The following is a 12,852-nucleotide window of genomic DNA, read 5'->3' as shown; positions in this document are numbered from 1 at the left end:
ATTAAAATGGTGCTTGTGTTGCTATACCTTGAAAGTGTTGGGTGAAAAATCATTGGTTACGGGTATTCCATCTCCCTATATTTTGAAAAGATGGACTAAGGGTGCCAAATAAGGGATTGTGAATGATGAATCTCATGAAATGGCACCGGGTTCATCTAAATTTAATCGATTTACCACGTTAATACATCAATCCTTTAAACTGATGAGTTTGGGAGCCGAAGATGCAAATACTATGAGAATAGTGACGAAGAGCATAGAAAAAATGAAGGCTAAACTTTTATCATACAAATCGAGTAGGGTTGTGACTGATGATGCTAGTGATGATGATGATAATGAAGCTTCTTTGTGCGAGATTTCGGTATTGGAACCCCATCGAAGGAAAGCAAAGGGAATAAGTTATGGGAAGCTTAAAAGCTCAAGTGAGAAAAAAAGAAAAAATCTAAGAAAGGAACACCTCCAATGCGAATAGAAAGTCGAGGTGAGTGGCATATTATTCTACTTAATATGATTAGTTAAATTTATTGCTTATGTCACATGATGCCAGTAACATATTTATTACTTTGTAATGTAGAGTTGGTTGTTCAAGCAATACAAGATGGAACTCATTTCCAAATTTTTCACATAATTCAAATCAATTTCAAAGTGCCTTTTATCCTAGCAATATTGATGGTCCTAGAGTAAATCTAAATTTTCATAATCAGGTATGTCGCTCTTAGTCTTCCATTTGCATTTACATTTTACTAATTTGGTCAATTTTTTTATATGGATGCAGCAGCCACCATACATTATGCCGCCGAGGATTATGAGTGGATTTTGTCCATTTCTCGATCAGGTATTTAATAGCTGAACTTATTAGATACATGAATGAGAATAATCTTGGAGAACAAATTAGTAGTGACAAATTTATTATATGTAGATGCAATCACCATACACCATGCCACCAGGGATTATGAATGGAATTTCTCCATTCACTAGTCAGGTGCTTATTATGAAATCATTTTAGATCCCAGTGTTATTTCATTTTATTGTTACTATTGTAATATTTATTATTAATAGTTGCTTCTGCATAGATGTTGGAGCATCATAATAGATCTCATGGAACCATTTTGAGTTAGGTACAACTTGTTTTTTTTACTCATGGGATTATTTGAGACATTTATCTTGGCATTTGTTTAGTAAAATGTAAATAAATTGGTTATTCCTTTGTGAAGGAGTTATCAAACTCTTTTCAGCATCCTAGGGTGACTGAGTTGAACGATTCTAAAGGAAGAAATATCAATTGGCCGAAGTAACACATAATTCTATCTCTCTCTAAGAGGAGGAGGAACTCTCTCTCTCTCTCTCTCTCTCTCTCTCTCTCTCTCTCTCTCTCTCTCTCTCTCTCTCTCTCTCTCTCTCTCTCTCTCTCTCTCTCTCTCTTGTGTATAGGCTTGAATTTGTAGCTCGCTGTGGATGAGCTCGACTTCGATTCCCGCCACTTCTTGTCATGAAGAGGTAAAATAGCTTGACCTTGAAATTTGAAGCAGTTACCCTCGGGTTGGTAATAGGGATCTAAATTATTAACGTTACTGGAGCTGTTATTGTGATATTTTCTTTCTGTGAAGGGACTTCACTTCGTTGTAGACATTTTGATAATTAGACCTTGCTGTTAACTCTGAATGTTTGAAACATTTCCGTGGCTGATTGAAGAGAGACTTCTCTTTGGACATGGAATCTCCATCTGCATTATCGTTGGACAGTATGCAGCTATGGATCTACTTTTGTTAATTTATATGTAATTGCAGGACACTATTTTGGAGCTAGAGTTCCAAGGTGTGAGAAAGCAACTAAAAGTATAAGTTTGTAAATCTTAAAACCTTATGAGAAAGTTTGGTATTTGGTCTTTTTCAGACTTGGCATGTACATACACCAAGGCCAGTTGCATCAAAGCTTGCTGCAGATACCCATTTGCTTACTGGTTAGGTAACAAATTGAAAGTTTAATTTCATATCGTGATGTCTTTTTTCGTCTGGTATATTTTCATTCACGACATTTTTGTCACATGACAGTGTGTACTTGATGCACTTTTCGCTTCCGTTGTTGGGGGAACCTATGCTATTCCCGGGGCATTTGGTTGTGGCAAAACTGTTATCAGTCACGCTCTTTCCAAGGTGATCTTCATTGAAATTGTATCTGTAGTTTCATTGTATTGCTGATGCTATTACTTATTGACTTTTTATACTTTTGACTCATTTGCAGTACTCTAACTCTGAAGCTGTAGTTTATGTTGGCTGTGGGGAACGTGGAAACGAAATGGCTGAGGTGCATATCATCCCATCAAATAAAAGAAGTATTTTTGTTAGCACGTGAAAGATCGTGAGTTTGTAAAATTCTCATGATGCAGGTCCTTATGGATTTTCCACAATTGATAATGACATTACCTGATGGTCGTGAAGAGTTAGTTATGAAGTGTACAACTCTTGTGGCAAACACTTCTAATATGCCTGTGGCTGCTCGTGAGGCATCAATATATACAGGTAACTGTGTTTATTAGCTTTCATGGTTAGCTTGATTTGGTTACTGTAGAAGTAAAGTTTTCGAAATAGGTTGGCAATGCTTTGCACCCAAAGTTTAGAACTGATAGTTCATCTGAATATTTAGAGATTGTTCATTGCTTGTAGTTTGTTAAGATGTCATTTTTCAATGATGGAGGACAAACTTAACATGGTCTCTATAAAGAAAAAAAGTATCCTGTTCTGCGCGCATGATTGTTTCCTTTTTTTGTCATTTCTTTTCTTGTCGATTCTTAAGACTAATTCAAGTTCTTGCTGAAGACTACGTTTGAATGATTCTTGACTTTTATTTGTATGGATTGCTAGGTATTACAATAGCTGAGTACTTCAGAAATATGGGGTACAACGTCCATATGATGGCAGATTCAACATCTCGTTGGGCAGAAGCTGTGACGTCCCAGGCGCGCCACCCTACTAACGCGGTTCTTTAATCTTCCTTAGTGTTATCGTACAAGCGGAAGCTCACATTTAGGATAGCACTTATAACAGGGATTTGGCCCAAACAGCACAATCAACATGACTGAACGGGGATATCATTCTTCCATTTCTTTTCCTTATTTACATACACGGGCAATACAACCAAAAGACTAACACTGGGAGGACCAAAAAGATATAAGCTCCCCTTTACTACCAAGTGACCCTATACATGTGTCATCGCTACCATCAACACCCGTCGTCGTAGTTTAAACCAAAAAGTGACAACCGTGGAATTCCGAAATGGCTCCCCATCCAGCATACGCTACCACCACCCATCTAAGGATCGCTGAGTTCCTCCGGATCACTGTACTCGCTCGAACCACTACTCTTGCTACCACCATCATCGCCATTGTCTATGAATTGCAGGGGACCTAACAGTTCACCACCTCGATTGACATACCACGCCATAAAACGGTACAGCACCATCGATGCACATCCAACATCAATCCACAACACCGATACCTATCGAGTATACAGTAAATTCGACCCCGGAATCGTAAGATCATCCCAAGTACACTCAAAATAGAAAGGGGATCCATAACGAGCCAGCGGAGAAACGTTCATTCTAGCTATCCGAAAAATGTAAGTCAACGGGAGTAAGCAATACCTCAACAAGAGATAAAGCAAGTTTATAAACTGACCTATCTAACGTACTCTTGATTCCTAGGACACACCTACGTGACATGCATCTTAGGTAAACAAGTATGATTAGTAACACATTCGAAAACCATATCAAGCTAGCATGTATCACATGTACCACACGCATCATATTGCATTCATGTCATGTCATTGGGTCCACCCCCATCTCACGGTTCAATCGGGGGCAAGCCGGCCCGTGCAGGTTACTTTTGGATTACTACCCGGACTTCCACGGCGCCCAGACCGCAGGTCATCCCTTCATCGGGGCATCTTGATTTTTAGCCAAGGCATCATCCACGAGTTGAATGTCGCGGGCATCCCAAACTCCAGGGCATCTTGGTTTTTAGCCAAGGCATTCGCCTCCTGATAATCACACATCCACCGTCAGGGCATCCACGGTTCATTGTCCGTAGGCACCACATCACATTGCCCAAACATCTCATACGTACCGAATACATGACATAATATACAAATACAATAGTCCATGTGTACATAACACCATGCCCTATAATAATGTGACACCCTTCCAACTCATGGTAACTTTCACACCATATTCTAGATTCTGCCATCACATAAATAATCCCATCTGTCCCATCATTTGATGTCACATTAAGGTCAATCACATCTCATTGGAAAGCTCAGAGTGTATGGATTTTGTCTCCAGAAGACATCAAATCGAGATTTAGGTACATAGTGAACGAGGACAGCCACACAGCAGCATGTATTTTCTTTTTTATTACCAGATATCCTTCAAGACGACAACCTACTTTTAGCACCTCATGGGGGCATCATAGCACCAAAGCACTACCATTTTCTTCAATTCGATTTCAATCTCTTGTAATTCAGTCCATTGGATGAGATATAGCAAGACATATACACGAAGGCCATTATGCCAACAAAGCAAAAACTCTCTAATGAATAGACGGTCCAACAATGGTTCATAATTTATGTGGAGAATAGGAGATGCTTTCGATCTAGCAATGTCAAAACCTCAACCATTCTTTCTTTTGGATAGAAATATATCATTCATACTTAGCTCGGTCATACATGCTTTCGGTCTAGCACTACCCTGTCTATTCATATGTGATGCAATACCATTCATTCTATGGAGCTCAAACACTATACAGCGAGTTACACTTCATGCGATGCAGCACACCATTCATTATGATGTATCGAAAAATTTTCGCAAGCACTACCCTCTCCATTTGGCCTAGCAACCTCAAAACCTCAAACACTGAACAGATTTGGCTTAGGCATTTTTTCAAACACGGTGAGCAGCGAGCTAAGGAGCAAATATCGACCCATTCGGATATAGACCCATTCGACACCAAGAAATCAACAGGCAATAGCAAATTCAAATCTAGCACGAGAAATAAATCAAATGGAGTACATATGTACCTCTCTCGAGACTATGGCGGAGGCAGGGGCGTGCGGCAACATGGTTCGTCGACTACGGTGAGAACCACAGGGTGTCGAGGCAGAGGTGTTGGCTACGGCTAGGGTGACGTCGTCGGCTTCGGCTAGGGCAGAGGCGACGCCTACAGAGCAAGTCAAGGTGAAGGCAAAGGGCGTTGATGCCTAGGGCAACGGCTAGGGCATCAGAGGCTAGGGCGGAGGCGAAGGCTAGGGCGAGGCGTCGGCATGGAGGCGACAAACCTCGCTCGTCGGAGGCGGTGGACCTCACTTGCAGGAGGCGACGAACCTCACTCGTGAGCAGCGGCATACCTCGCTCGTTGGGGGTGGCATCGACATTGGTTAGGGCAGAGGTGACACCTACAAAGCAAGTCGAGGCGGAGGCAAAAGGTGTCGATGCCTAGGGCAGTGGTTAGGGCGTCCAGCGACGGCCTCGGCTAAGACGGAGGCCTCGGCATTGGAGGCTAAGGCGGAGGCGGAGGCTGGAGCGAGGTGTCGGCGCGAAGGCGACGGACCACGCTCGTCGGAGGCTGCGGACCTCACTTGTCGAAGGCAGCGTTGGCGTCGACGTCGGCTAAGGCGGAGGCGATGCCTACAAAGCATGTCAAGGTGGAGGGGCGTTGATGTCTAGGGCAGCGGCCAGGGCGTCCGGTGACGGCTAGGACGGAGGCGTCGGCGTCGGTGTCAGAGGCTAGGGCGGAGGTGGAGGGTAGGCTTCGGCGTCGCTCGTCGAAGGTGGTGTAGGCGTCGGCGTAGGCGTCGGCACAACATGAGGGAGACGGAGTGCACAGAGAGAAACGCAAATCTGGAAATTAGATGAGGAGCACGAGAGAGAGAGAGAGAGAGAGAGAGAGAGAGAGAGAGAGAGAGAGAGAGAGAGAGAGAGAGAGAGAGAGGGCGCTTGCTTTTTTTTTCAAAATTCTTAGCTTAGTTGTGCCGTGGAGCCTGGCACGGTGGGTCCTCTCAGACACGTATCGCGACCTTAGGACTGGGATTATTCCACGATGGAATCATAAGAGGTACGCAATATTTTCTCTAGCTTTTCATGCAATTAGCTGCTTAGTCAATACTCAAATCATTGACCAAAAAAAAAATTACTCAAATCAAGAACAAAAAAATTGATGGAGCACTTTCAAGAAGGAAAATTTAGCCTTAGCTTATTATTGTGGAGTTAGATATCCTAGAAATCCGACACGAAATCTGAAATCTATTTAAATGGAAATTTAAAAAAAAAACCGAACAACTAGTCAAAGACTTAGGAAGCATACCATGTCCTTTGCTTCCAAGAAAGCATTTCTTGTTGTCTCTCACAAATCTTCTACTCTTTTTTATTGCAATCAAATGCTTTGTTTACACGATATAATATATTTTAACAAATTAAGGGTCTTTCTTTTTTCCCTTTTTGCTCATTTCTCTAATTGATGCCATATCGATACCGTATGCCCTTTTTTTGCCACGTCAGCAATGTAGGTAGCTAATTAATTTGACGACGCAGCGAGAGGGGTTAACCGAAAAATTCGATTGTAGAAATAGAAAAATTTGAAGGCTTTGATTTCATAGCACAAAATTGAGAGCACTTTAAATCGTACATATAAAAATTTAGTTCTTTTTTGGTCAAACAAAATAAAATTTTAGTTAGAAAAACAATATTCACTCCCATTTTTCGGATAATCGTATTTTCCCGGGTTTCGACCGAGAAAATATTGCATGAGTGGAATACTCACAACTCCATTGGGTGCGTGACACGTGGCAAGCGGGCCCACAAATCAGATTTATTAAAAAATCTGACTCTTTTCCTTCTTTCTTCCGTCCTCCGACGGCGCGGACTGCTGGAGTGGCGGAGCCGGTGGATTCGGGGGTTTGGGCGTTGGGTTAGGGTTTTGGGGCGCGGGAATGGATTCGGTGGAAGTAGAGAAAGTCGCTGCGGGAGCCGGAGGCGGGAGCGAAGAGGAGGAGGAGGAGGAGGAAGTGGAGAGCTGAGGATGCGGCGGGGGGGAGGTTCTCAGCCGAGGGCGGCGGCGGGGGAGGCGTGCCGGTGGTGGCAGCGGTGGTCGGAGGCTGCTGCTGCTGCTGCTGCTGCTCCATGAAGGTTGGGTTGCTGTGTGTGTGGCTTTTGGTTGAGAGCTGGAACCATTAATAGCGCTTCAGGTGGAAGTGATTTCGGATCCGAATTCTCCGGTTTAATGAGAAAATATTGCATGAGTGGAATACTCCACGTCAGCAATACACAACTCCGTTGGGTGCGTGACACGTGGCAAGCGGGCCCACAAATCAGATTTATTAAAAAATCTGACTTCTTTCCCTTCTTTCTTCCGTCCTCCGTTAACCCTCCGTCATCTCGCCTCCTCTACTGCTCAAAAATACGCTTTTCCCCCGGTTTCTCTCTCCCTCGCTCGTCCCGCTCAAAATTCCTCCCGCTCGCAACCTCCTCTTCCTTCCTCCGCGACTTCGCCTCCTTTGATCGTGAACCCGCCGGTTGCCTCCGCCTTCCCTTCTAGAAAAACCATCTGCTCTCTCTCTCTCTCTTTCCTCCGCGAAGCGCCGCTCTTTTTGTGAACCGCGCCTCCGCCTCTGCCGCTTGCCTTCGCCGTCGCCTCCCGGAGCCCGTCGGTGGCTCAGATCCCAACCACGCGGCCGCCTCCGCCTACATCGTCGCCTCCGAAGCCCCCATTGGCGATTCGTCCTCTGCCCCTCTCTCTCTCTGTCCCAAGAAACGGCACCGCTTGGCTCTTTGTGACGAATCGCGCCTCCGCCGTTGCCTCCCGAAGCCCCTTTGGCGATCTCGGGCTCCGACTCGCCCTCTGCGTTGCCTCCGAAGCCCCATTCTCAGGTTAGGGTTTTATATGACTTCAACTTATTCTCGTCGTTTTTGCCCTAACGTGAAGATCGGTGGCTCAGATCCGACCACGCGGCCGCCTCCGCCTACGCCGTCGCCTCCGAAGCCCCCATTGGCGATTCGTCCTCTGCCCCTCTCTCTCTTTCATAGAGAAACGGCTCCGCTCGGCTCTCGAAGCTGGCGCTGGTGGTGGTGATGGTGGGGTTGAGGTGTGCAAGTGCGACAATCGCAGCGCGGGCCGAAGCTCCGTGCCCGTCAACAAATCGAAGTACACATGAGTCCGATCGACGCATACCGTGAGCTTTCTAGTTCGTTTGAGTGTGTGCTGCTTCATGGAGTTTCTTGAATCGGGAGGTATTCACAGGAGAATTTGATTGATTGCGTGAAAGTGCAAAAGAAGCAATTTGGCAATGAATTTCTCAGCTGTTATGCTAATATTATCCTCTCATCTTCTTTATAGCCACAATTATGAAATGTTATATTCTTGCATTGTGATCTTGATCGCTACTTCAACCTTGTTTCAACTTGCGACCCTTGATCCTCTCAAATATATAGTCCGGTTACTAAAATGTTTGGCATCTTTGGAAATGCCTTGTTTGGCAACTTGATCTGTATGCATAGTAAGATCATTCCAAATGTATGGATACTGGCAATATAAATGAAACTATTAACTGTCGGTTTTCCTTCTATTGTGTCTTGCAGGTAGGTTTGAGGGTTGAACATCCTCAAGAACTAATAAATAGCATACAGGTTGGTGATGCACTTCCCTTTGCTAGTGTAAATTTATGGAAGTTCTCTTGATTTTCTGGGACTAGATCAATCGTGGTTTAAATTAAGCCCTTGGTAAAGATAGAAATAATAGGGGTTGGCTTCTTTTCTTCCTTATCTCTCGGGTAGAATTAAGAGTTGACTATGGTTTCAAATCGACCAGTATGATGGATCATCTAGGGACAAACGTAGTAGTCTTTTGTTTCTGTAAATTCTTCTAGGTTTCTCTAGCGCTAATTGGAGCTGGTGGTGTCTTCTTATTCTCTACATTTTGACAGTTTCATTTGCTAGCAGCACTCACTTTATTTCTTCTTGAGCTACTGACCAGTTCCAATCATAAATTCATTACAGGTAATTTCAAAATTATGCAAGCAGCCAATCGTTGTTTATATTCCAGAGCATGAGGTGAGTTTTTTTTCTCAACTTACATGGTCTTTCACATTTGTTGGATGGTAGAGCAGATTGAATTTAGAAACCATTTATTGCAAAAAAAAATTCCTGAAACCGAGCAATTGTATTTCCAAATTCTCCTTTTAATTGGAGATTGCAATATATAATAGTGTCATGGAAGTAAGTACTTATCAGCTTAAGTTGGTACTCTAATTTGTCATGGAAGTAATATAATGGTTTAGATAGGAACAGCAAAATCTAGAGTGCTTGTACTGATCTCATTGACATTGAAAAGTGACTAATTCTGCCATTTTCAGCTGACTGAAAGTTATTATGGATAAATAACTCAAGCATATTCCTTGGTCCTTGGAGAGGACTTGGAATTGGTTTCCTGATAAAAGTGGAAAAAGGATTATAAAAACAATCAGCTCCCATTATGGTAATTTCTAATAGTTTTCATGCTGTACCACCAATCAGTCACTCTGTTGTGACTAGATCAGTCGTGGTTAGGGTAAATTTATGGAAGTTCTCTTGATTTTCAAGGACTATGATATCCCTAATACCATTGAAAATGGGAAAAAATCTCCTGTCACCTTTTATATTTGTTAGAAGGGATAACTGCATCAGAAATGAGCTTTTTTTATACACTGTCGAGTCACCTCTTTAGTTTTGATTGTTCAATTAGGTTATCGATGAAGTTAAAAGTTTCCAATTGAGGTTCTCTAGGTAAATCCACCAGAGACTCTTAAAAAAATCCTGTGTTTTTTTGCTTGGGAAAAAATATCGTGTCATGCCTGGAGCAGAATGGTATCCGCATGTCCTTTTCTCTCATTCTGTCTTCCCTTTCTTTGTTCTCCAAGCAATGTTATGGAATCAGTTACCTCTCAAAATTTGTTAGGCCAGCCATCCCTCCACTTTCCACATCTGCTTCCCTGAAATTGGTCCATTTGCCACTGTCATTTTCCAGCCCATGCTATGGTGCTGCTAAACCTTTGACTTCAGCAGGGGATGTTTAGGCTTGGGCTGGAGTTATTGGGAAGAATGAGGAATGGAGTTTGAATCAATAGAAGATTGTGAGATTGGAGGTTTTTCTACTTAAGGAAGAGTTGTTTGTGGGAAGGAGATTTTGACCGTAGTGAGTGATAGGGAGATGAAGCAAGATGACCATACCACAAATGGATAGGTGTACAGAAAGTGACAGTGGAGAGATGGGAGAGTAAATCTATGTTCAGGAATCTTTCATCTTTGATTTATGTCTTAGAGATTGCTCAAACGGGAAACTAATTGGAGAAAAATAACACAAAGAGAGAAGAAATGAGGGAGACGGTGCATGCTTCTTGAGGGATGCTCATTTTGGATCTCAGTTGTTAAAAGTAGATCAAATGTGGGATGAATGGGACAAATCTGGGAGGATGGTGCTGTCAATTTGACTATATGTGGTAGCAACAATTTTGAAAATTATAAAGGCTTTGGTATTGAGTGTGGTTAACTGTGTGGAGTTACTAATGCACCACGTTGGTACTTTTGTCACACCGCACAATGTTAGTATGATTTTTCCTTCATATCTAACTTTATGCTGGTGGTAGTAGATTTCATTTTGATTTTTCACAATATTCATAGGAGTAAATTGTATTCCTTGCATAATTTAGTATTTCTAGTGAAATAATTCTTTTTCTCAAGGTTATCATGGGTTTGATTTTATACTTTATAGTACTCAAAATTGGCATTGGAAGTCCGTGGTGGAGGTGGAAAAGTACTAGTGGCAGATTACAAGATTGCCAAGCATGTCGGGGGTGAGGATGTTGATTCTTCCCCAAGTTTAGGGACAAACCGTGCTTGCCACTTCTTCTGCATGTGTCCTGGCAGACAGGTAATAGACATCTTATTTTGTTGAAAGGATGGTTGGTTTGTTTCGTCTTCACGGAATTGGTTTTTTGCCTCATTTGGAGTCAATGTGATATGTGAATGTTAGGGATTTTGGAATGACAACAACGTCCGTAAAAGTATAGTTGATCCTGAAAATTGTGTATAGAATGTGGCATTCTGTGGTACACATGGTGATTGATTTGCTGGTTTTTTAATAGCTTGTCTGGATACTTCATTTAGACACAATGGATTAATGCACAAGATATGAACTTTCTTTGAATCTTTTTTCTCTAGACATGAAACTATCTAACCAATGAGGGAAAGACATAAGTCCATGATACCCCATTGAGATGATTTTTTCTGTTTGGCAGTAAGTAAGAGATAAAACCCAATAACGGTTAAACCCCATTGAGATGATTTTTCCCATTCGTTATTGATGATGATGTGGAGTTTAGTAATTACATTGGGTCCCTAAATAAATCTCTGCTTGTATATTCTACTGATTGTGTTTGATTGTGCTCTAAAAATGTTTGTGTGAGTGATTGTGTTCTAAAAATGTTTGTTTTGTATTTCATTAGGAGGGAATTTTATAGTCTCTCATCACCTCAGTTATTTTGCACTTGTAAAGATATCAAATGGCTGACTTAGAGGTAATTCTTTACTCATAAAACATAATTTGCTTTCTTAAGTAAAGGATGAGATGTTATTTTTCTTGAATTATTTTTTGTTCATTTGGTTGCAGCATGAAACTTCTCATCTTGCACATGTGATGCGTGATATGGAAAAAGATTTTGAGTTTGTAATAGGGATGGTTTTCTCAAATGAACTTGAAGCATATCATAAGTATGTGGCTTATGCAATCGGCAGAGGATTTGGAGTGAGAAAGGGTAATACTGTTAAAAATAGAAAAGGGGAAATAACCCGGCGTACTTTTTTGTGTAATTGTGAGGGGCATTCAGTTGGGTCATCTGATCAAGAAAAGAAATATGAGAGATTTGAAGTTAGATGTGGGTGTCTTGCTCATATCAAATTTAAGGTTGATCATGGTGTCTATGAAGTCATGGACTATGTTTCTGAGCATAATCATGCATTTGTACCGGAAGATCAAAAGCATTTGATTAGATGCGGAAGAATGATATTTGACACGTGCAAGGGTATTTTGGTTGACATGATTAAAGCGGGCATTGGGGGGACTTCAGCATATAAGTTTTTAGCAAACGAAGTTGGAGGAAGCAAAAACTTAGGTTTCATCCTGCGTGATTGTCAAAATTTTTTGCAAACAGAAAGATCCAAGGTTATTAGTGGCGGAGATTGTCAAAGTCTTTTGAACCATTTTCATTGCATGCAAATGCACAACCCAATGTTTTTCTATGCTGTTCAAGTAGATCAGGATGGTAGATTGACCAATTTATTTTGGAGAGATAGTTCGTCCAAATTTGATTACGACTGTTTTGGTGATGTGCTAGTGTTTGATACCACATACCGTACCAACAAATATAACATGATATGTGCACCTTTTGTTGGGGTTAATCACCATTGGAAGAATACTCTGTTTGGTTGTGCATTTTTGTTGGACGAGACTGCAGAATCATTTATTTGGTTATTTGAGGTGTTTTTGAAGTCTATGGGAAATAAGGCTCCGAAAACCATATTCACTGATCAAGATCAAGCCATGGCAAAAACCATTAGAATGGTGTTTCCGAATACACAGCACCGTTTATGCACGTGGCACATTGGGAAAAATGCCAATCAAAACATTCTGCATCTTTACCATAAGCCGGGTTTTAAGGATAAATATTTCTTAGCACTTATGTATAGATGCAAATCAGAGGATGAATTTGAAGCTACATGGAGGGAAATGGAAGAGGCTCATTCATGATTGAAGGTATTTCGACTTACCATTTGTTTTGG

General features: G+C 41.8%; 1 protein-coding gene and 1 long non-coding RNA gene across 2 annotated transcripts; both read left to right on the top strand.

Annotated features, from left to right (window-relative positions):
- Window positions 1–2,035: 2,035 nt before the first annotated feature.
- Window positions 2,036–2,939, top strand: LOC115667459 (uncharacterized). Its single transcript, XR_004004051.2, has 4 exons — window positions 2,036–2,150; window positions 2,239–2,301; window positions 2,384–2,516; window positions 2,859–2,939. It is a non-coding gene; the product is annotated as an uncharacterized LOC115667459 (long non-coding RNA).
- A 4,613-nt stretch (window positions 2,940–7,552) lies between these two features.
- On the top strand, window positions 7,553–12,820 carry LOC115664672 (protein FAR1-RELATED SEQUENCE 5-like). Its single transcript, XM_056315284.1, has 6 exons — window positions 7,553–7,911; window positions 8,068–8,271; window positions 8,620–8,667; window positions 9,037–9,090; window positions 10,787–11,591; window positions 11,684–12,820. The coding sequence occupies exons 5-6, from the start codon at window positions 11,577–11,579 to the stop codon at window positions 12,818–12,820; spliced, it is 1,152 nt and encodes a 383-aa protein (XP_056171259.1). The 5' UTR covers window positions 7,553–7,911; window positions 8,068–8,271; window positions 8,620–8,667; window positions 9,037–9,090; window positions 10,787–11,576.
- The last annotated feature ends 32 nt before the right edge of the window (window positions 12,821–12,852 follow it).

The sequence above is a fragment of the Syzygium oleosum genome, unplaced genomic scaffold (assembly GCF_021117445.2).
Source record: "Syzygium oleosum isolate NSW1041296 unplaced genomic scaffold, Sole_v2.1 Sole_v2.10, whole genome shotgun sequence".
Taxonomy (NCBI): Eukaryota; Viridiplantae; Streptophyta; class Magnoliopsida; order Myrtales; family Myrtaceae; genus Syzygium; species Syzygium oleosum.
The sequence above is the reverse complement of the archived record's forward strand: the minus strand, read 5'-3'. Positions and strand labels throughout refer to the sequence as shown.